Here is a 23,828-nt window from a genome sequence, read left to right as displayed (position 1 = left end):
CAATTTGGGGTCAAAGGACTGCTCAAGGCAGTGTGCACAGACGAGTGTCATTGATGGGGCATCGATGTCCACCGTCGATGGTTACTTAGCCAAAATCTTAAAAGGGTAATTTTGACAACTCTCTGATATTACCGATGGATGTGTAACCTTGAAGGGGGACTAGTCGTTGATTGACCCACGATCGTCGATGGTGGTGTCGTCTGTGGGGACTGGTTTTCACTGCACGTTTTCACATAGGTTAATTAATTAATTGGATTAGTTAGGAACTCAATTAGGAATCAGTGGAGGTTTAATTGAGTTAGTTAACACCTTATATAAAGCCCTAACATACTTAACCAAACCTAAAACACTCATAATTCACAAAACTAAAACTCTCTTCCTTCTCTCTTCTTTCTCTCTCCCAAAGAAACCCCCATTGAAGACCAAGAGAGAGGTGGGTTAAAGGGCTTAAAAGGTTCAATTTCCACCACCAATCTTCATCAATTAGTAAGATATGTGATATCTTTCACCTTTGAGACCTCTTTCCTCAAAGAGCTTCATCAATTGATTTCAAAAGTTGAGTTTTCAAGTGGGTTTCATCCAATATCGACATTGATATTATGGATTACTTTGTTTATGATTTATTTTGGATATTATGAATATATTAACATGTGTTTTAACTCAATTATGTTATATCTTGATGAACAGGCCTAGTTTGTAGAAGATGACTTTTGCCCCTTAACCCTAGGTTGTGATCTTGATATATATTATACTATATTGGTTCAATTGAATTGGTTATTTGTTCAGTTACTATTAGATGATGTTGTTGTATCAATCATGAATAAATCAGGATGAAATATAGTCCTATCATTCTAGTTCTTGAGAAGTCGATCTAGGTTATGAAGTGTGTTGTGAATTGACCTAAGTATCTTATCTTAAGCTATGAACTAGTAATGAATTGTGATATAGTGATTCAATTGGCTTTGTTATAATGTTTGTTATGGTTATATAATGATACTACACCCTAATTGGGTTGAGTAAGGGTTTATGGTAAGACCTTGAAGATGAATTATTAAGGAGACTTGGTAAATCATGATGTTATATTGGAGTATGCCTTGTTTTAGGATTTATAGGGTTGGTATGATGTTGAACTAAAATGTCTTGACTATGTTTTGTGAGATGTCGTCTAAGATGTAAATGTTATAAGGATGGTGATGATTTACCAATATGCATTATCATGATATGAATATGCTAATGTGCTAACCTCACCTATACGAATTGTAATGAAAGGACAATGTTAATGCAATTCTTATTGAGCTACGATGATTTTTATACAAGGGTTAGACTCAATGACCTACATTCAGTTTGATGATTAATAAAGACATTTCAAAAGGGACTTATCTTAGCATTGAGTGAACTTGTCAATGGAACGTGTTGATTTCCATAGATAAAGATCCACCCTATAGTTCCACATGAGGTGTTGACTCCCCTATGAGGGATACTCATCCATTGGATTCCCATGAGTGGAGGCCCAAATTTCCAAGTGGTATGTAGAGGGATTATACCTATCTCTTAGTTCTTGAACTATGTTGCCCCCATCGGAAGACTAGCTAGTGGATCCACCTAGAAAGCTAGGTTTATTTTTGGTTTTACTTTGGCTGGTAGACCACCTTTCTTCGGTGTAAGGTTTTACAACACCGGATTCCACACTTTCCTCTTGTGGTCTATGTCGGTTAAGTCAAGTGTTTCCTAAACTAAAATGAAGTAATGAAGTACAAACCAACTAGGGTGACATGAGAGGTTGACTTAACTTAGGTAGGGGTATGAGACTCTACCTATGCTTTGCTTTAGTTTGTCTTGAAGGGAACTTTAGGAGGTTGTTATTATCTATGTATATGCTTACAATGGTACATGATATGCAGATGATGAAGTTGCACATTGTTGATACTATATGTTGATTAGTGTCACTTATGAATATATGTTGGTATACATTGTTAAAGTATGATGTTATGTACTCTTAAATGCTATGCTATGTGAAGTAGGATGTTGTTCATGATTCTTGTTGGGTTACTTGATTGATTAAGGTTATGGGGAATTGTTTGGTCATTGCACTTGTCGACTTGCTAGGGGTTGTGGGTAATTGTGTTTATTTGGTTATGTTATCATGAACTCTTGCTCATGCTTGTTGAGGCTATGATTTGATGGTTGAGTTGCTTTGACTATATGTTTAATGATATGATATGCATGTTGACTTGACTAGTTTTGATGTTATTGGTCTTGTGATGTACATGCCTATGACTTAATAAATATGTCTTGTTGATTTGGTATGGTCTTGTTTAATGTGCATAAAGGTTTTCAACGTAAATTGCATACTTAATGAAATGTCCCTTTTTAGCATGTTTCATGATATGTGTGCATATGGTCACATACTTAGTACAAGTGGTGTACTAACCTCATTTCTTCCTTTTCCCCAACGTTTTAGGTATCTTCGTTGGAGGCTTTTGGAGACGACTTTGAAGAAGACATGGAATTTATGATCATCCAAGTTGGGTAGGTCATCACTTTCTGAGGGTAATGCTACTATCAAGCCTATGATGTTTCTTTAGTTTTAAGACTCTTATGATCTTTCCTTTTCATTTGGATATTAAACGTTGTATAACCTATATGTGGTCTTGTTTCATTGTTGTATGGGATAGACTTAATTTGATATACTCTTATTAGATGGTTATGAGATGATACGACTATTTGAGACTATGTTATATTATGTATATCTATGTGCAATAAAAGTAGAACACTTAATAATCTTCCTATACGAAGGGTCTATGTATACTCGATATATATCAATTACGTGTATGAGAAGTACTTATAATTGTCTCCAGAAAATTGCTATGCTTGGAGCAAATTTGCCGAGTTCGAGAGGTCCTTGTATGAAATGGATAGAGCTAGGGCTATTTTTGAGCTAACTTTTGGGGTGTGAGTTAGGCCTAAGACCAAATTTCACATGGTATCAGAGCAGACCCGTCTCACCCGATGTTGAGGCCCCCCTAAATTAAAATTGTCCACGCACCACATGCTAAGCACTGGGCGTGAGGTGGGGTGTAACAGAATGACAAAAGTCCCACATCGCTGGTTAATGAGATAGGTGGACTCACTATAAGGCTTGGATAATCCTCCTTCCTATGAGCTAGCTTTTAGGGTATGAGTTAGGTCTAAGACCTAATTTCACATGGTATTAGAGCGGTCCCGTCTCACCCGATGTTGGGATTTCCCAAAATCAAAATTGTCCACGCACCAGATGCTAAGCACTGACGTGAGGTGGGGTGTTAAAGAATGACAAAAGTCTCACATCGACGGTTAATGAGATGGGTGAACTCCTTATAAGGCTTGAACAATCCTCCTCCCTTTAAGCTAACTTTTGGAGTGTGAGTTAGGCTTTAGACCTAATTTCACAAGGGTGACATTAATTATAATTTTAAAATGTTTATGAGTAATAGAATTCTTTAAACTATGAATATGTAGTTGGAAATTCGACAATCAGTTCGTGGGTTCTTTGGGCCAGTTGCTCTTATATTGTATGCATTTGCTCGTATAAACTCATGGATTGAAAAATTAAAAAAATCATTACCTAAACATAGTATTTTGTGAAAATAAAAATAAAAAGTATTTTGTGAAAGTCAATTTTAAAACTTCTATCATTATCTTCAAGGGAAACAAAAAGACGAAAAAATATTCATGGATATTTATGTTGGAAGAGGATGAGTCATATGACAAGGAATTATGAACGAAAATCATCTAATTTATGTTTGTTTCTAACTTTCTAATCTTATCATTTTAATTAACTTAGTCATTAAAACGTGTGTATTTATACTTCAAAATTGGAAAGAGTCGCCACTTTTACTGATTCAAAAGATCACATTCCTTTAAATAAAGTATGTTTTGAATTTTTTTTTTGTTACTTTTTTTTTATATATATAAAATAAGTGTTTAATAAGTTATTTAACATTAAGAAAGACAAATTATAAAAACACCATATTACTATTTCTTCTTAATTTAATAAAAAGTAATTTTATTTATTTGGTTTTTAATTTAACGTTTTTCACTTTTAATACAATATTATAGTGTATAATAAAATATAACATAGAAATAAATTGATATTAACATATAAAAGATATTTAAAATTGTTTATAAGAAAGTATTATTCCATGTGTTTATAATAATTAAAATATGTATATGGTTTGCCGGTTTAATTATTTCTTCACGGGTTTTCGGTTGGATAGTATTAATACCTAATCCAATATTATTGAGTTTTAAAAATATAATTAAAGTTAAGTTAAATCCAAATAAATTCAATTTATTTTATTAATTTGATTCAGTTATTTTTATGTAAATAAGTTTTTACTCAAATTTAATAACTTTTTGTTATTAAATACTCCATTTTGTTCCACTTTTCTTCTTTTGCATACTTCTCTATGAGCTCGACCCAAATTTTAACATGTCTCAATTTTTACATTTTACAACAACTTTCTTTGTTATAAAATTTTGAATATTTTACGTATGGCCTAACTTTTATTTTATTTTTATTGAGTACTCCATTCAGTTTTACTTTTCTTCCTTTGCTTACCTCTCCTTTGGTCTAACCCAATCCCTGACATGTCTAATTTTTTACAATTTCAATCTATTTTTATTCAAACCTTAAACTCTCAACTTGTGGCCTAACTTTTTTTTATTTGTGTACTCTTATATAGTTTCACTTTTCTTCCTCACTTCTCCTTTGGCCCGACCAAAACTCTAATGTCTCAAATTTTATGTTTTGCAACAATTATTTCCCTTAAATTTTTTTTGAATAGTATACATGTTACCTAATATTATTTTAATTTTATTGAGTACTTCATTTGATTTCACTTTTCTTCTTTTGCCTACTTCTCCTTTGGTTCGATTCAATTCCACTCATCACGTGTTTCAATTTTTAACGGTTACATTAAATTTTTCTCTCTTTAAAAATAAATATATAGATCATCTAAAAATGAGGGAGGCAATAACTATCGAAAGCGGAGTCTTTACCAATAAAATGTATGATGAGAAAACAATCAATTGAGCATTAAGATATTACTTTTTATTTATTTTTAAATGCATTTTCTGTTTCTGCTTTTACTTCTTTTTTGTTTTTGATTTTGTTTTTATTTGGTTTATTCATTATTTTTTTTGATAAAAAGAGAAAAACAAGTGAGGGTGGCAGGGTTTGGGGAGGTTTTAGAATTTTGAAAAGAGTGGCGATATACTTGTCTCCTTACTGAGCTAGCCTCCGCCCTCATATTTTGTGTACTATATAAAGTCGCCATTTCTTCTTCACATACACCCCATTCTTCGCTCATGCTCTTTTCTTTCTCTTAAGAAAAAAGAAACGCCTTTTATTGGATAAGATTGTTTCGTTTCATACTATTCTTAATTTGAGAACCCAAGTCTTTTCCTTTTAGGTATGTTTGTTCCCAATTCTTGCCTGCAAAACAATGTTTCTGAAGGATTGCTAATGGGTCCTTTCTCTTCTTCTTGTTTATAGAATAGGTGAAGAAATGAAGTACGTGTTGGTGACAGGAGGAGTTGTTAGTGGGCTCGGTAAAGGAGTCACTGCCAGCAGTATTGGTCTTATTCTTAAGGCCTGCGGTCTTCGTGTTACCTCCATTAAGATTGGTCTTGCTTTTTCCCTCATTCTTCTTCCATCTCATTTCTAAATCAACAATGCACCAAATAATCCATACTGCTTTCTTGTGTTAGAGAGCGACCTCATGCTTGTATATGTAAAAAAAATAAAAATTCTTTTAAAAATAGAAAGCTAGCTCAATGACTTTCATTATTTGTATATGGTATACACTTTATGAAATCAGACATTGTTGGATAAATGATTGAGGGGAATTCTGATGGTAGAAGAATATGCTGTGTTCTCCACTCAGATCGCAACCCGCTCCTACTTTGAAGAGAAAAAGTTATTTTCCTTTTGGCTGTTCTCTAGTAAACTGAACTATTGTCTCTGCCGATAAGACACCGGAAATCTTTAAGATGGCGTTTCTCTAATGAATAGTTTTGGTCAAGACTTCAAGTTAATGTTTCTTTAAACTATTATTATTATTATTTTATTTTTTTTGGCAAAAAATGTTCAGAAAATTTGAAGAAGAATTCCTTGTTTTAAGCAACAAAGGTTTTCTTTTTTTTCTTTTCAGCTTCAGCCACAAATTGTTTTTCTTTTTTCTTTTTCCCCAATTTTACATGGGCTCTTGTAAAGTTAATGTTGGCGGAGTTGTAGTTCCTGTGTTCCTCTCTCTAGCTTTCTCTTAGGAAATGGATCCTCCGTTTTTGCTACTTAAGTGATTTTCTTAAACAAGTACAGTGTACTGGTGTTTACATCAATTGCTGGTATAGTCCAAATGAGGTGGAAGAATTGTATATAAAATGTCTACTTACTGTTCCTTTCTTCCTTTTTAACTTTCAGATCCTTATTTGAACACTGATGCTGGCACAATGTCTCCTTTCGAGCATGGAGAAGTGTATGTCTTGGATGATGGTGGAGAGGTTAGATATAAATCTTTCATGTTAATGATTAATATAAATTTTTGTTTGCCCTTTTTATCCCAACTAGTTATCAGGCGGTGCTGATTTCTTACATTATTTTGGACTCTCTAATTTTAAACTAAAACTTGTTACTCAAGTTGGTGATTAATGTTACTGTCGAAGTGCAGATAATTGAAAGTTTTTTTTTTGGGTGTATAGTTTTGCTTTTTAGTATTACCTGTTCTCCTTGTGAAATTAAAGCTTTTGGATGGTTACTTCCATTTCACTTAAGTTAAAGTGCAAGCTGTTTGTTTGTATGTCACTGATATCCAGATTTGTTTTTCACTTGCAGGTGGACCTGGACCTTGGAAACTACGAGCGTTTTCTAGATATTAAGTTGACCGGCGACAACAATATAACTACTGGGAAAATTTATCAGGCATGTCCTCTAAAATTTCCTATTAGATTATTGATGTATGCTCGATGATATTCATAGATTAAGATAGAAAATGTTTGTTATTTTGGTTTTGCAGTCTGTTATTGATAAGGAGAGAAGAGGGGATTATTTGGGAAAGACTGTTCAGGTTTACCACCTTCCTAGAAAATTACATAGTCATTTCTTCCAATGTTTCTGCTCTTATCGTCTGTCTGTCGCTTCTCTAGGTTGTCCCTCACATTACAGATGCCATTCAAGAGTGGATAGAACGTGTGGCTGTCATACCAGTTGATGGCAAGGATGGCCCACCAGATGTTTGTGTCATAGAACTGGGTGGCACAATAGGTATGCTGAACAACTTTTTCACATGAGCAGGGTAAGTTGTCAAATGATACGTGTTTTCTTAAAAGTAATTTGTTCCTTAATGCAGGAGATATTGAATCAATGCCATTTATTGAAGCATTAGGACAATTCTCATATCGTGTAGGTAAGGTTTACTCGTCTAAACTTGATTTCTTGACAATCAAATGATGTCACTGTCAGTTGTGCCCTATGAGTGCAGATCTTGAATTGACTCAGCCTACTACCTTCTAATAATTAAGTGCATCTAACATCTATTCATCAACTTTTGCATGTTAGGTGCTGGTAATTTTTGCTTGATACATGTTAGCCTTGTTCCTGTTTTGAGTGTAGTTGGTGAGCAGGTAAATTTATTTCTGGGTCATGTGGATATCTTCTATTAAAGTAATCACATCAGATTGAGTATTTTGTTATTTTGAAATTCAGAAAACAAAACCTACTCAGCACAGTGTTAGAGGTTTGAGAAGCCTGGGATTGACTCCCAACATATTAGCATGCCGGAGCACAACGGTTTGTCTCTTCCCCCCCTCTCTTTTGGGATACATATCTGTATGTTTATCAAGTTCAGTTCTTGAAGTTGGTCTATTTATTCAGGAACTAGAAGAGAATGTCAAGGAGAAAATTTCCCGGTTTTGCCATGTCCCGGTAATATGACCAAATAATCTTTATTTTTATAGAGCTAATCTTGTTTAGGTCATCAACTCTCAATTCTAGGTGCTCACGTTCTATATTTCCTATTATTCAGCTAGATAACATTATTACTCTTTATGATGTCTCAAATATTTGGCGAGTTCCTTTGCTTTTAAGAGTAAGTAATCTTGACATTATTTTTTTTTATGTATTTCTACTTAACATCTTTACTAGAAGCTTAAAAGAAAATCTGTTGTGTACTTAGGATCAGAAGGCGCATGAAGCAATTCTCAAAGTTCTGAATCTAAAAGGGTATGCATTGGTTACATACATTGATTGATGACAAGGAGTATTTAATATTTATTTTTTCTTCTTTGTGATTTTGTGCTATTTCTTGTATGATGATGAATTTGTTATATTATTTTCAGTGTTGCACAAGAACCTGCTTTGGGAGAATGGACATCTCGGGCTGCACTCTGTGACAAGCTACAAGAGCCTGTATGTTCTCTTTGACAAGCTACACGAGCCTGTATCTTCTGTGATATATATATATATATTATGTATGTATATGTATATGTATGTATATGTATGTATGTATGTGTATGTATATGTATGTATGTATGTGTATGTATATATGTATGTATGTATGTATGTATGTATGTGTATGTATATATGTATGTATGTATGTATGTATATGTATATGTATGTATGTTTGTATTATATCTTCCTTTTTTGAATTTAGTCCCTCATTTAGCATCACAACATTCATAAATATCTCCATCTGAATTTACAGGTTAGAGTAGCCATGGTAGGAAAGTACACGGGGCTTTCAGATGCATACCTCTCCGTACTGAAGGTGATTATACTGTAGTCAAATATATAAAGAGGAAGTTTCCTTATTGTATTTGCACTTACACCTATTTTCATTTAATTGTTATTTTCTATGATATAGTTTTGTGAAAAGTGATCATCAGGCATAACAGTTTTATCAATGACTTAGATTCTTCTGCTAGAGTTGGAAATATGGAGAAAAATGTTGCCTCTGATGCTCCATCTCATTTTCACCTCCGTTTTTTGTTTCGGGTGGCTATTGTATCGTTTAAGCCAATATATTTCCATTTCTATTTTACCTTTATATAGCTGAGAAACAATTAAAAAAAAAAGAACAGAACAATCTGTCAATAAATTAGTTCTCCTTTTTGTTGTCAATATCTAAATCATTGTGAGTTATTTGTGTAGGCTCTTGTGCATGCTTGTGTAGCTTGCCACAGGAAACTTTGTGTAGATTCGATTGCAGCCAGTGACCTTGAGGATGAAACTTCTAGAGAGGTAATTTGCTTCCGCTGTGTTCGCTTGCTTTTAACTCTTGCTTGTTTCTTATCGGCTGATACTTCTACATGCAGAATCCTGAGAATTATAAAAGTGCTTGGAAGTTGTTGAAGGTTTGTGTAGTATTACTCTCTAACATGATGTTGGCCAAATTCAACTCTTTTTATATCCATGTCTTCAGTTTTATTGTTTCTGACTTGTTGGACTACTATTCACTTTACAGGGGGCAAATGCTATCCTAGTTCCTGGGGGATTTGGTGACAGAGGTGTGGAGGGTAAAATCCTCGCTTCTAGATATGCCCGTGCAAACAGGATTCCGTTCCTTGGCATATGTCTAGGAATGCAAATTGCTGTAATTGAGTTTGCTCGATCCATTCTTGGATTGCTAGACGCAAACAGTACAGAATTTGATCCCGACACTCAGAATCCTTGTGTCATTTTTATGCCAGAGGTAAAGAGTGCTTTCCCTTTATCTCTCTTGTCCCTCATGATTGTCCCGTGTTTCTAGTTTTGTTCTAGTAGTTCTCAATTCTAATCTGTGTGATATGATATCAGGGTTCAAAAACTCATATGGGTGGTACAATGCGTCTTGGATCTAGGAGAACATATTTTAAAGTTGAGGATTGTAAATCTGCAAAATTGTATGTACTTCCTTTCCTCTACTTATTCCATAGGATGAAATATGGAACTGCAAAGGAATTCTAATTGACACGAGGGAAGTTGAAATTCATAACCATAAAAGATGATAGTGCAAAAGCAAGATAACTTAGTACCAAGAAGAATCCCTTAACTTACTGATGGTTGTGTCTATTCTATTGCTGGCATCAAATCTATGTTGTCTTCTAGATTGAATAGAATTATGATCATCTGTATTTGGTTTGGAGTTGTTTAAAAGTCAGCAAAAGTTGGGTATTACCGAGTCGTATATTTCAAAGTGTCTGATGTTTATATTTCCATTTTTTCAGTGATGCGACTTCAAGAGATCACATGACAATCATCATGTCTGTCAATTTTTATTATAACACTCTGATCTTCCCTTTCCTTGTAACTTTTTCATTAAATTAGCCTGAGTATGTGCTTGCCCGTAAAATATATGTTAAAGCTTTGAGTGAAAGCTCAGTCACTACCACTTATGACCTTCATTAGTTATTCCCTCTTTTTAGTGTACACTTTGTTTGAATGGTCTTATTTTGAATCCGTACTGTGACTCACCGTTAGATTAAGCATCTACCAGTGCATCAGATTGTGTAGCCTATATAAGCTATTTACAGATTTGAAAGCCAGTGCTGCATTGCTCATCAATTCTTATGAACCTGTCTGCTAGGAAGTTGTTTCTTTTATTCTATTCTTGAAACCTTCTGTTGTGGGTGGAGGTGGGGTGGGAAGGATCAGCATCATTTATCCACAAACCACAATATTAAATATACTATAACTCATCTAAACCATATCTGGTGGAATTTTACCTTTTGCCGTCTCCAACTGAATAAAGTATATCGTGTCAGATATGGCAACCAGAGCTTTATAGATGAGAGGCATCGACACAGATATGAGGTGCGAGACTTTTTCTTTGGAACATTGAATACCTATTTCAATTTTCAATGTTAGGTAAACTTGTAAAATTACATGCGGACTACCCTCTTATATGGACATCACCACTAAAAAGAGCTTATCTCATGCTACTGTTTAGGTGAACCCCAACATGGTGCAGCAACTTGAAGATGCTGGTCTTTCTTTCACTGGCAAAGATGAAAGTGGTCACCGCATGGAGGTTAACCTCTTAGACCATTAAATTTAACAAATCATTATAGCTAGTTATGTTGCTGTGGTTGATTGATCTTGTGGGATGCTTCATCTACAGATTGTTGAGCTACCAAATCATCCTTACTTCATTGGAGTTCAATTTCATCCAGAATTTAAATCAAGGCCAGGAACCCCTTCTGCCCTGTTCCTAGGTATTTCACCTGCTTCAGATATCTGGGGACGAGGAGCCAAATCTGCATTTTATGTTTTTTTCTTGAAGTTGTGCTGATTCTTTGTATAATCTTGTTTCTTTTCTTCTAAACAGGGCTTATAGCCGCAGCAACTGGGCAACTCGAAACTTTGTTGAAGAAGGGCGTTCCCAAAACATGGAGTTTGAGCAATGGTACGTCTGGACTAAAATCACATCGATATGTAAATGGGACAAAGATGGCTAATGGATCATTAGATGGCATTTATTGCAACGGGAATGGTATACATGTCTAAAGGAAACAGTAATATACGTTGTGAGCGCTTGCCCCTGGATTTCTAATTGGTCAAATTTTGCTACTGTATTTGTTCTGTTGGTATGTATAGCCATACTAGAGCAGTAGGTTTTGAGCTTCTTTATTTAGGGTAGAGCGAGATTCCGATCTTTTATACGGAACATCCTGTTGTAGCTCCAGCACACTGGTGGTGGAAATGGGCTATTACATTCAAATCTATGTTTGTTATTCCATCTGCGATGGTACATTAGAGTGCCAGAGAAGATTGAAGACTGGTTTGTCCAGTTTTATATTCAGCTAAATAGCTTGTGTAGTATGAAATGAAATGGCTAAATGGCTACACGTAGTAGCAGGAAAGCTGGATAAAACTTGCGACTGTAAACCAGCAAAATAACCGGCTGAATAGAATGTGTTTTTGGTTATCTGGTTCTTTTTCCATTCCATGGTATGAATCCTGTTTTTCACTCCTCATATTTGTAATCTCTTAATTACTTCTCTCCATTCCCGACTACAAACTTATTGCTGGTTATTTTCTCATAATTTTACCTAAAAACTTGGTTCTTGTAAGCCATCTATGATAAGTTCTACCCTCACCAGTATTCTCGTTAAAAGGTCACATTAATTAGCGGTTGTATATTTAGGCTGTTTTCACAGAGAGCAATTATCTGTTGTTAACCCTAACTTCATTTATTTATGTCTAACACAATGTCAGTTATCTTTTAATTGTGGTTTTAACTAACAATCAAGTGTTTGAAAACTATCTATGGTAAGCCCTCGCTCTCTCTCTCTCTCCAACCTTGATTTCCGTCTTGAGGTCGCCAAGAGCCTTGGTTGGCACCTTGGTACCTCGGGGGAGAACCCGCCACTCTGTTTTATATGTATTGAACTTACTCATCTTCTTGCACTCCAATAACTTTGGCACTCTTGACACTGGTGACAATCATGTATTTTGCCAACAACTCCACTTGAGCTATCATTTAAGCCATGTTTTCATCTTTGTCTTCCTCTTTTCTCATTCATTGGTCATGACATTGGAGTTGACACCCGATGTCACCTGGCCATCCCTTGTGTTCCAAGCTCGGTTAGTTTTAGTCATTATATCCTTTGCTAGTTTGAAAGTTTGATCCATGAGTGAACCACCTGTTCGGTTGTTTGCTGATGACTTGTTAATGGAGTCTAGTGATTGGTGAAAGCATTGCAAGAGCACTCCATCCGGTAACTCGTGATTGGGACACAAGAACACTTCCGTTTTGAAACTCATGTGAAGGCTATCCCACCAATTAGAAAAAAGTTAAGTGATTTCATCACGCAGATGCAACACTCTTGAGGGTGGAAAAAACAGATCTAGGAAAGCCTTGGTTAATTTGTTCCATTAAGTGATGGAGCGTTGAGGTAGCTCCTCTAACCATGTTGTAGCACCTCCTGTGAAGGAGAATGAGAAGCATCTTAGCCTAATGAATTCTTGACTAATGTTTGTGATGTGATTTCATCACGCAGATGCAACACTCTCGAGGGTGGAAAAAACAGATCTAGGAAAGCCTTGGTTAATTTGTTCCATTAAGTGATGGAGTGTTGAGGTAGCTCCTCCAACCATCTTGTAGCGTCTCCTGTGAGGGAGAATGGGAAGCATCTTAGCCTAATGAATTCTTGACTAATGTTTGTGATGTGATTTCATCACGCAGATGCAACACTCTTGAGGGTGGAAAAAACAGATCTAGGAAAGCCTTGGTTAATTTGTTCCATTAAGTGATGGAGCGTTGAGGTAGCTCCTCCAACCATGTTGTAGCGCCTCCTGTGAGGGAGAATGGGAAGCATCTTAGCCTAATGAATTCTTGACTAATGTTTGTGATGTTGAAAGGATGATAAATTACAGTGAATTTCCTTAAATGGCCGTCAACATCCATTTGCAAGGTCTCCAAACAATCCTTTCATTTGGCATAGATGTAGCACCGTGCTAGTAACATGAAAAACGACATTCCCTATTGTCGGAGGTAGGCAAACGACCCTAGGTACACCATGTGATTGACTAATCTCTTATCATGTTCAATCACATAAAACAACAAAACAACGTAAAAGAAAAGCAAGATGCCAAACAATGTGAATCAACAAAAACAAACAACTGGCAATCAATATCCGATCTTCAACAATGGTGACATTTTCAATAACATCTAAAACAAATTTCCAGTCAAGGAGGTGGAAGCGACCATATGTAAAACGAGTACCCAACAAGAGTCGGGGTGGATTTTCCATAGACATTGGATGTTAGATTCAATAAGGTTTGAAAAATCAAACCTGGTATCAAGATTAAAGGGACTAGGGGTGTGCATTTGATAGGCTTAACTTTGATTATGCTATCCATTGATTCTATTATCCATATTGTTGGTTTTTGATAAAGAAATTATGAAAAAAATAGAGAAAGACTGAGAAAAACTTTGAGAAAAAAATACAGAGTCAAAGAGAATTATTTTATTAATAATTCAGCGACATACAATTATAGATATAATTCTTAATTAAAAATAGAAAAATATGCTACTAACTTATCAGTAAAATTAGATAAGAAATAAAAGAAATTCAAGTCACATAGGACTCTAATAAAATAATTTAAAAATTCTAAAAGTAGCTAACTGATTTATTATTGTAATTTTTTTAGACATATCACAACACTCCTTCTTGGATCAAGAATTGTAGATAGTAATCTCATCTGAAATGTCATTCTGAACAAATCTGTTAATTCATCCTTTGTTACAAGGCTTGTGTACGTCTTATGTTGGATTAAATGAAAAGCGTTACCTCTCATTTCAACTTACGAAATTTCTTGCTTAGTGTAATCAAAGATTCGATAATATTTATCTCCAACTAATAATCTAAATCATTTTTTTATTAACTGACCTACACTACACAAACTTTTATCAATATCAGGCACAGAAAGAACATCTGAAAATATTTTTGTACCTGAATTTGTTTTAATTTAAACACACCATTTCCCTTTTGCATGAATACAATCACGATTACCGATTATGACATTCTTAGTTTTCTTAGGAATGAACTCTTTAAAAAGATTTCTTTAATATGTCATGTGGTTTGTACAACCACTGTCAAACATCCAAAAATCAGATTTTTTGGTTGGAAAACAAGTGGTTTTTATCTTCAGTAGTGACTTCGACAACTATTTCATCTTTCTGAATTTTTTTTGGAAATCACAGCTTTATGATCAAGTTGTTTGCAGATCTTGCACTATGCATCTAGTTTTTCCCATCATAAATATGAAAGATGCCCTTTTTTTCATATTGCTGACAAGGTGGCTAAATTTTTTAAAAATTTACTCTTGCTTTGAGTTTTGTGACCGACTATAAATGCTCCTTCAACCATGCCATCTTGCCTCATAAGCCTCCTTTTTATTGTGCCAGCAAAGAATTTAACAATTCTGCCAAGGAAATTTTGTATAGATTTTGTGGGTCTTTCAAGGTTGTAATACATGCTTCATAGGGCACTGTAACAAGAACCTTTCAACAATTCGTGTATCTTTAAATTGTGCCTAGTAATCTTACCTTGTTGACAATATCAAGCAATCTGTCGGAATATTTTGTTGAATGTTTCTTACTCTTTCATTCTCCGCAATTCGAATTTCCTAATCAAATTTAGTACCTTCATTCCTCTTACTCTTTCATCTCCACCATATTCTTTCTTAAGATAATTCCAAATATATTTTGGTGATGTGAAAGTCATGATTTTCGTGAAACCAATTATTGAAACAGTAACAAACAAAATTGCTTTTTCCTTCGATTTAATGATTTTCTTTTCCTCGTGACTCTTGATTTGGGCAACGTGAAATTATTTGACAGTGAATTAATTTCATGATCCTCTTTCACGGCTTCCCAAAGATCACGAGTCTCTAAGTAATTTTCCATTATCACATCCCATATTTCATATTTCTCACCATGAGAATAGAGAAGTCTTCGTGAAAAATGGTTTTAGAAATCCATTTTTCTACTCACAAGTCCCTTAAGAAGAAGACTCTAAATATCAATTGGTAATTACACCGTGTAATTACCAACAATTCACAAATGAAAGTCGAGGGGGGGGGGTTGAATTTAAAATTCACTCGACTTCTTCTATAGGCCAGTCGACTCACTTGAACATTTGTAGAATAGATAAACAAAAATAATAGTTCGCAGTAAGGAAATAACACAAATAGTTTTATAATGGTTCGGACCGCCGATGTGGTACCTAGTCCAGTTCCCTTGGTTTACAAGGGTTCCTTAAGAGCTTTGAAGAGAGATCTGATAGTAAAGTGATTCTGTAATTTGATCATGTTTGATGTCTAAACCAAATTTCATCTTGACACTACCTCTACTTGTAAATCTACAACCAAATTCTTTCTTTTTCTTTTGTTTTGAATTGTATCACTCACATGTTACAAAGCTTTATGAAAAATATAAGAAAGTTATTCTGTAAGCTCAAATGAAATTGTGTGCTTCACACTTAAGTCTGAGGGTCGTGTATACATGCATAGACCTGGTCTCTTTGTAAGGAAAAACCCAAGGGGTAATTTCCTCAATGAAGGATAATTAAGATATTCCTTGATTGAGACAATTTACAGATTTTATGTTCATATCAGATATGTGCATGGTAAATCATTTCTCCATCCTTCATGGCTTTTGGCTGGCTTTGATTCTTTTCTTGATTGGTCAGCACATCTTCAAATTTTTGTCTTTATTCACGTCTCTTTCTTTCCTTCATAGTTGATGCTATTTGAGGATTTCATTTTCTAATCCCTTTATTTGGTTTTATCAATCAGTGATTGCCTTGATTTAGTTGTTTGCTGATTTGGGGCCATCTGTATATTGATTCTGATTCCTTAGATTTAGGACTTTCTTTCTATCCGTTTCTTTAAGGATGAATCATGTATTTCTTCCATCTTTGTGGTGTATGCGTAGATAATTCCTTTTTTATTTCGTGGCGTGCAAGAAGTGTTAGTAATGTGTTAAGTGTATTTATCAAAATTAACTAGCTTTAGGGAGTTAACAGTTTCCCTTGTTTTGATAATGACAACTTTTTTACAATTTAATCAAAGAGATAAGAGCTAAAGGTACTTCCCGAACCGTATGTAGGCTTGGTAGCTCCCCATTCCTCTGATATCTTAGAAGACAATGTCGACCCCCTTGTCTTAAAGAATATTGTAGGAAGGCAACTTCTCCCCGTTTGGCATAATAAAAAAGAACAAACACTTGATATAAAAGGATTCATAATGTTAAAGCAGTCCGAGGTCAGATAGTCCTCAATAAACTGTCCAAAAAACAAATAGGGACGGACCCCTATTAAAAGTTTGTACCAAAATGGAAGTTGAAGCACAAATACCATAGAGTAGAGGATAATTGTCACATCCGGGTTTACCCCCTAGATGTAACCCTCATCGTCGTCCTTTTCAAGGACTAAGACTAGCCTCTTAGTCTCATGTCATTACATTCATAGGTTAAAAAATGCAGAAAAATTTAAATCTTTCATTACAACTGCTTGGAGGTTCACATAGATCTCTACATACACATAATATATAGTCGTATCGAGTATACATAGACCGTTCCTATAGGAAGGTTAAATAGTCTTTCTATATAAGATAGAAAAATAGTTTGAAAGATTTCTCATCTCATACCATCTAAACAATTATCACAATATGGGAATAACATCGTCTATCACCGAAAAATACCGATAATGTTCTTATTTGGGATAGGGCGGTATTGGTAGCAGCCTTTGTGGCGAGGTTGGATATAGATTTTACTAAGGTGCTGATCACAATGATCCACGAGAGAGGTTTGAAGAACTCTACTACTTATCCATTTTCTTGTCTCATCTTCTACTTATGAAAGGATGGCGGAGTGCCAATTTTGCAATGTGATACAATCCGTAGTCCGGTGTTAACTATTAATATAGGTCTAATCAAGGATGAGGCCAATGTAGAGGCACCACGAAGAGGGCCTAGAGTTGAGATGCATCTGTTGAGTGAGAACTTGGTGGACATTGTGGAGTTAGCCTAAAAGGCTGATGCTGCTACTTTAGAGCGTGTTGACACCACCCTGGCCGATTCTGGTCATGCTGCCATTCGAGCCCCTAGATCATCCTGGTCAAAGCCCTCATCTGCAGTACCGGTCCCCTAGCATGGCTACAAGATTAGAGGCCCAGATGGACACTCTTCTTCGCCACATATAACATTGGATGCAAAAATCCATTTCTGAGGTTGAGGATCGAATAGAGAAGAGGGTGGCCCAGCAGACTAAGCATTAAGTTCAAGCAGTTTACCAACACCTTGATGCCTTTGAGCTGAGGGTGATAGCATGACCAACCCCTACCATAGAACTCACTAGTCTTGCGGATGCGGTGCCTAGTTCGCGAGTGGATATGGACGCCATTCTAGAGATGAGAGAGAATGAGCCAAAGAGTGTGACTATTGAGCTAGCAGAGAACACAGTGCTTGGCAGTTTTTTCAAGCCTTCTGTTGAGCCACAACCTAAACCATGTGGTTGTGCCACGAGGCACTATTCTAGCCGCACAACTGATGAAGTAGATGATGCTTGTGCGAGGAAGAAAGAGAGGATGGTCATTGAGGCTGATAGGAGGACTTCTTCAATGGATGAGGACGCCCGACAATTAGGGCACGAGAGATTTCTATTGGGGCGTCTAGTTCCATACTGGTGATTGGTGAGAGGAGCACCACTGATGGTGCGGAGATGGATGTGGGCACCACTGAGGGTGACCCTAGTACTGCTGTTGCAGGTTACAGGAAATCGGACCCACCCACTTGTGGAGGGATTTTTGGTGCTATGCGCCTCAGGTTTGCTTTGCCTACTACCATGTGCGTATGTTTTTTTTACATTGGGAACAACGTTATGCTCTTTTTGTTGGGGATGGGGTAAATGGAAAGTGATTGTTAGGGTGAAGTCTGAGTAGCCCAGCTCACAATCTTCTCTTGTGGTTTTCTTGCCTGTGTTCTTTTTTTCTCAAGAGACTAATTAATTTTTTGTTAAACCGGCATGTTGTTATTTATACAAAGTATAAAAACATAAAATATGAAACATGATGGTGGAATTTAAATGATTTGCCATCCTATAAAGTGCTTGCATGAATAGGTGAAAATGAGTTAAATTATTCTCTAAGCATGACATAGATAGGCACCCACTGCATAACCCTCAACTAACACCTAAACTAGGAAATCTGACAATCTGTAGTGTAGTGAGATGTCAAGAGAGTTGAGCAGTTTGGAGTGCTCAACAATTTGTACCTAGCTAGAACTTGCCCGATTAGTCCTGCAAAGTGAATCTATGTTAAAAGACTATGAAAGGATCATAGGCCCTTGTTTAAATTAGGAAACATCTAGCATAAAATGAAGTTCACCAAAAGAAAGCTTTATCCCTTTTGTTTCAAATTTGTTGAGCATATAATAGACCTAATTTTTTTAATCACTAACTCACCTTCCCAAGGTTTAACGTTTTGGCCCTGGTTCCTCCTTGGACATGTGAACTTCGAATTAGGCCAAAAGCTTAAGTTGAGGGTGGCTAATGCAGAAAATGACATTGTCTTGTCCCTGACCTGACCTCGGGTGTTATAAACCTCAACAAATGGAAAATCCATGAGTTTAGGGTGGCTATTATGAGTGAGAACACAAAAATAGGAATGAAAAAAGTTGAATCTTGAAAAGAAAAGAGAAAGTGAGTGAAAGATATGTCTCAGTGAAGTTAACTATTAAATAAAAAGGAATAGAACATCAAAAGAAAATAAAGAAAAAAGTTTGGATAAGAAAAAGTTGAAAAATAAATAAGAGTCATACCCAAAAAGGTGATCAAAGAAAAGATGAAAACCAAAGATAGGTAGGGTGTAAAAGAAATTAAAAGAGGTAGAAAGCTTAACAGAAATGTCAAGGAGGGAAAAATAGTAGTAGAAATATACCGATATGTACCACACCTGACCCTGAGCCTATGTTACAAGCCAAGAAAGTCTTACAGTTATCATAGAGTCTAGTGTGGTGAGCCTAAGCAGAAAAAATAAGGGCAAGCCTATGGTGACGAGTACTATCTATGTTTGAACTTGTTTTTGAGCATGAGTGTTGAACAAAGATTCTTGTACCCAAACATAAAAATACTGTGTGAAAAATGAGGATCTCTTTTTAAGTGGGGCACTAGTTGCGGTGTCAAAACGTTTGTACCTTATTGAGAGGCAAAACAATAGAAGTGTTAGTGCATGGTGAGTTTGTGTCATGACATGATCCGAACGAGTTAGATTGTTGAACTCGAAAGATTTAGCATGCACTAAAATAAAGAAAAAGTCGGGATTTATAACCATCTGATTGCGAAATCTTAAAATTGTATAATTTTGTACATGTGTTATTTTGAGTCATATTGCGTCTCTTGAGGACAAACACAAATTTAAGTTGAGGTTGTTGATGTACCGTATTTTCATGGTGCTTCCAATGCATTTTTCTTAAGATTTGTGTGGGCCTAATGCCTTTTTGTAATAGTTTTAATATGCTTTTGTGTTTGTTTTATAGGAAAGATGTTCAGGTGGCAAGATGAGGAAACAACTAAAGAAAAACTGCAGAACAGGACTTATGAGTCCATCGACGGTCTATCGTTCCATTGATGGACCATAGTTGGGAATAGTAGATGAGAAATTCAGGACATTAGAGACCACACGGAGAAATTTGACTAAGTGTAGAACAACATAAGGAAACGACGATCCGTCGATTGATCGACGAACCATACTGCACAACCATTGTTTTATCATAAAAGGTTCTAGTCTTGTATGTTTGGAAAAGTATAAGGATGGGGTGACGGAGGGCATCGACGGACACAAGATGCATCAACAGACCATACTGTTGGTCAGTTAATTGATTCAGAGAGGGTGCAAGCTGAGGAGAGAAAAATTATTCTATGTCCTAAATGAGAGAAGGAGTCTACGAACCGTTGATTGATCGTAGGTCCGTCAGCTGGTCCTTAGATTGAAGCCATGTGAACTGAGCAAGCTTTGATTATTTCAATTCCTTTTAGTTTAGGACAATGTTTTCTATAAATAGGGGATTAAAACCTCGTTTTTGGGATTAAACATTGTTAATATTGTTCTAGTTTCTTTTGGAGATTAGTTTTTACAAACTTTGGCAATAATCAATTTCTGAATTTGGTTTCAAGATTTATCTTGCATTTTATAGTTGATTTTCTGGGTTTATTCTTATTGTTGAAGTAATTTTATGATTTATTTGTTAAAATTTATGAATTGTGATCTTGCTTGCATGGGTAACTAAATCCATGTTATGGGAACCATGGGTAAGTAACAAAGTAGACCTAGAAAATACACAATTCTCAAATAGGTTCTTGCATGTATTGATATTTCTTTCATTTAGAAGTCTTTTTAACGAGTGCATGCCTTAGAACAAGACTTATTGCTACTTGCCAGACCAATGAGGTAGTAATAGGAAAATAATTATTAACATAGATTATGTGGGATTCTATCTAATAGGATAGTGCCGATTGGTGCGAAGTTAAACTAAGCTATACATCGATTATGATGTCTAATATGAAGTAAAGGTTAGGATTTGTAGCCGATACACATGTAAACGGACCAAGGTATGGGGTGAAATTCTCTAGATGCCGGACCAAGGACTAGATATACATAACTTATCACTTTACATACAAAACACTAGGGAAGAATTGCTATTGCTAGGAATACGTTGTTATGAACCTATGGGGAACACATATACCCTGGTTAGTGTCACAACTTGATAAAAACACATTTTTTAATTTTGTTTACTTGTTAACTTAGAAGTTTTAAGAAAACTTGTTTCACCCCCCCCTTTAATTACTTGTTTTCTGAAAAACCTTGGCTAAATAGACATAATTGTACATTGAAGTTAAGTCAAAACCATTTTCCTTGTGGGATTGACCCCAATCTACTAGTTGGGTTCTCTACTTGATTACGACTGCTTATACTTGTTTAGGGAGGTAAAATTTAGGTGTATCATTTATGTGCTCTAATATGCTACTACACATGTTGACTTGACTTTACTTGATGATGTTGGTCTTGTATTATATATGGTCTTGTCTTGATGAATATGTGTTCATTCTCTCATATATGCTCTTGATTGTGCATACATACTTTTCAAAGTAAATTAGCATGATTGTGAACATATGTCCCTTTAAGCATGAATTCAATGTTTCATATCCATATGTTTCCATACTTTAAACAAGTGGTGTGTACTAACCCATATCTCTATGTTTTCTACCAATATGTAGGTTCCTGCCGTTGAGTTTCTTGGAGGACGATTGAAGAAGACTTTGGATCTTTCTTCAAGTATTGGTAGGTTCTCATCTTCGAGGATGTTACCTTCTCTATGCTCTAGCCTTGAAGTTGTACTGTCATAAAGACATTGTTCATTTTTTTATCAATTGAATATTGATGTAAGAATGTAATGATATATTGACTTTGTATTAGCTATATCAAACATTTGTATTCACTTTAGATGGTTGAATATGAGACAAAGCATTAGAGTAATTCCTATGAATCGAATATGTTGTCTAAATGAGGAGCTTCTGTGTGCTTCATATGTGACGAATCTAAGTAAACTCCTTCTATTATGTGCGAGAAGTCTAAGTAAACTCCTTATATTATGTGCGAGAAGTCTATGTAAACCTCAATATATATATATATATATATGTATGTATGTATATATAAAGTTTTAATTTTCCACACTTTTAAACATATGAAATGTATTGAGGAATACTAAGAGGCTAGTCTTAGTCATGTCCGAGGACGACGACACTGATTACGTCTACAGGGTGCTCCCCGATCATGACAAACTTGGTATCATAGCATGAGGTTAAAAGAAATCATAGGATTGATGTCTGATATAACCAGATGTAAGTAGATTCTTTTTCATGGGAGTGAATCGCACCACACTTATGAATGAGAGGCTATGCGATGCTTAGGAATTCTCACTTATTAATAATCTTGAGTGTCGTGCCATTTCCTTAATTTTCTAATCCTTTTCTTGTGGATATAGTATATGACTAAAAGATGTGTTGCCGCAAGGAGAGTGGAGGAAGATTTGGCTAATGAGGGAGTTATTCCCAAAGAAACCAAGTACTTCCACAAACAACCAAGTGCCTCATGAAGAAGAAGCTTTGGTCATTCCTCCACCTATGAAGGATGAAGAGATAAGGTAAGCTTTTTTTACTTCTTCTCATGCCATGACTACCCAAGAACAAACGTTAGCTACTCAAGTTCAATCCATGGCGGCTCAAGCAAATAGGGAGGTTGGACATCTTGTTCAATAAAATTCTAGTGCCACGACTTTCCATTTTAGGGACATTACTAGGATGAACCCTCATATGTTCTTTGGGTCAAAAGTAAATGAAGATCACCACGACTTCATTGTTAAGGTCTACTAAATTCTTTATGCTATGGGTTTTACTTAGAAATGAAAAGGGTGAACTAGCTTCCTATCAAATTAAGGATGTAGCTCACACATGGTACACCCAATGGAGATACAATAGGTCCTTGAGGGCGAGTCCTATCACATGGGAAGTATTTAGAAGGGATTTCCTTGATCAGTTCTTTCCTAGGGAGAAATGGAGGCGAAAGTGGGAGAATTCATCTACCTTCGTCAAGGAGGTATGAGTGAAGAAGAGTACTCCTTAAAGTTCACCAAATTTTCCAAATATGCACCTTCCTTGGTTTCTAATCCAAGGGATTAGATGAGTCACTTTGTGACGGGAGTTTCTGATGACATAGTTGACGAGTGTCGTTTGGAGATACTACATGACAATATTTATATCTCTAGGTTAATGGTGCATTTTCATCAAGTTAACGAGACTCGACTTAAGAGGAAGAATAGAGAGTTTAAGAGGGACAAGTCTTATGAGGGAGGTACTTTCAAGGGTAGGCTTGATATTCAAGACAAGCCTAGGTTCAAAAAAAGGGTTTGCAAAAAAGTCCCTTCAAATTTTCCTAATTCTAATAAGGATAGGGTGTATAACCTAATCCCCAAGAGGCAAGAGGTGGAATTCAACCAAGTGACAAACCTACTTGTTTTGAGTATGTTAAGAAGTATAGGGGTGAATGGTTGGTGGGAATGGGAAATTTCTTTGGTTGTGGAAAAGAGGGCCATAACGTTAGGGATTGCCATAATATGAGGATTTAAGAGAAGGGTAATGGACAAGCAAGCATTCCTAGTTCCTATGCTCCATAGAGGAACCACTTTTATGCTCTCCGCTCTAGAGGTGAACAAGAAGATTCCCCCTATGTGGTCATCGGTATGTTAAAAGTCT

General features: G+C 35.7%; 1 protein-coding gene across 2 annotated transcripts; it reads left to right on the top strand.

Moving 5' to 3' along the window:
- Positions 1-4,752: 4,752 nt before the first annotated feature.
- LOC101257698 (uncharacterized) lies at positions 4,753-11,942 on the top strand. 2 transcript variants are annotated; one of them, XM_004229003.5, is made up of 22 exons: positions 4,753-5,453; positions 5,537-5,667; positions 6,464-6,543; positions 6,875-6,961; positions 7,056-7,106; positions 7,186-7,303; positions 7,389-7,445; positions 7,598-7,662; positions 7,745-7,828; positions 7,913-7,963; positions 8,064-8,126; positions 8,214-8,260; positions 8,377-8,446; positions 8,742-8,804; positions 9,188-9,277; positions 9,352-9,390; positions 9,501-9,728; positions 9,833-9,918; positions 10,780-10,828; positions 10,965-11,045; positions 11,136-11,229; positions 11,343-11,942. In XM_004229003.5, exons 2-22 carry the CDS (start codon positions 5,550-5,552, stop codon positions 11,519-11,521), a joined length of 1,800 nt encoding a protein of 599 aa, XP_004229051.2. In that variant the 5' UTR covers positions 4,753-5,453; positions 5,537-5,549; the 3' UTR covers positions 11,522-11,942. The 2 variants fall into 2 exon arrangements, with proteins under 2 accessions (XP_004229051.2, XP_025886066.2); XM_026030281.2 differs by lacking the exons at positions 4,753-5,453; positions 5,537-5,667 and adding an exon at positions 5,966-6,073.
- Positions 11,943-23,828: the final 11,886 nt, after the last annotated feature.

Source organism: Solanum lycopersicum, chromosome 1 (assembly GCF_036512215.1).
Source record: "Solanum lycopersicum chromosome 1, SLM_r2.1".
In the NCBI taxonomy this organism is placed as follows: domain Eukaryota; kingdom Viridiplantae; phylum Streptophyta; class Magnoliopsida; order Solanales; family Solanaceae; genus Solanum; species Solanum lycopersicum.
Note: the sequence above shows the minus strand (reverse complement) of the source record. Positions and strands in the feature narration are given on the sequence as shown.

Bases quoted from the DNA above. Each gene is read 5' to 3' on its own strand.
- LOC101257698 (XM_004229003.5), top strand. From the start codon at position 5,550: ATGAAGTACGTGTTGGTGACAGGAGGAGTTGTTAGTGGGCTCGGTAAA. The intron at 7,107-7,185 runs GTTTACCACCTT...TCGCTTCTCTAG, and splicing joins ATTTGGGAAAGACTGTTCAG to GTTGTCCCTCACATTACAGA. The intron at 8,261-8,376 runs GTATGCATTGGT...TATTATTTTCAG, and splicing joins AAAGTTCTGAATCTAAAAGG to TGTTGCACAAGAACCTGCTT.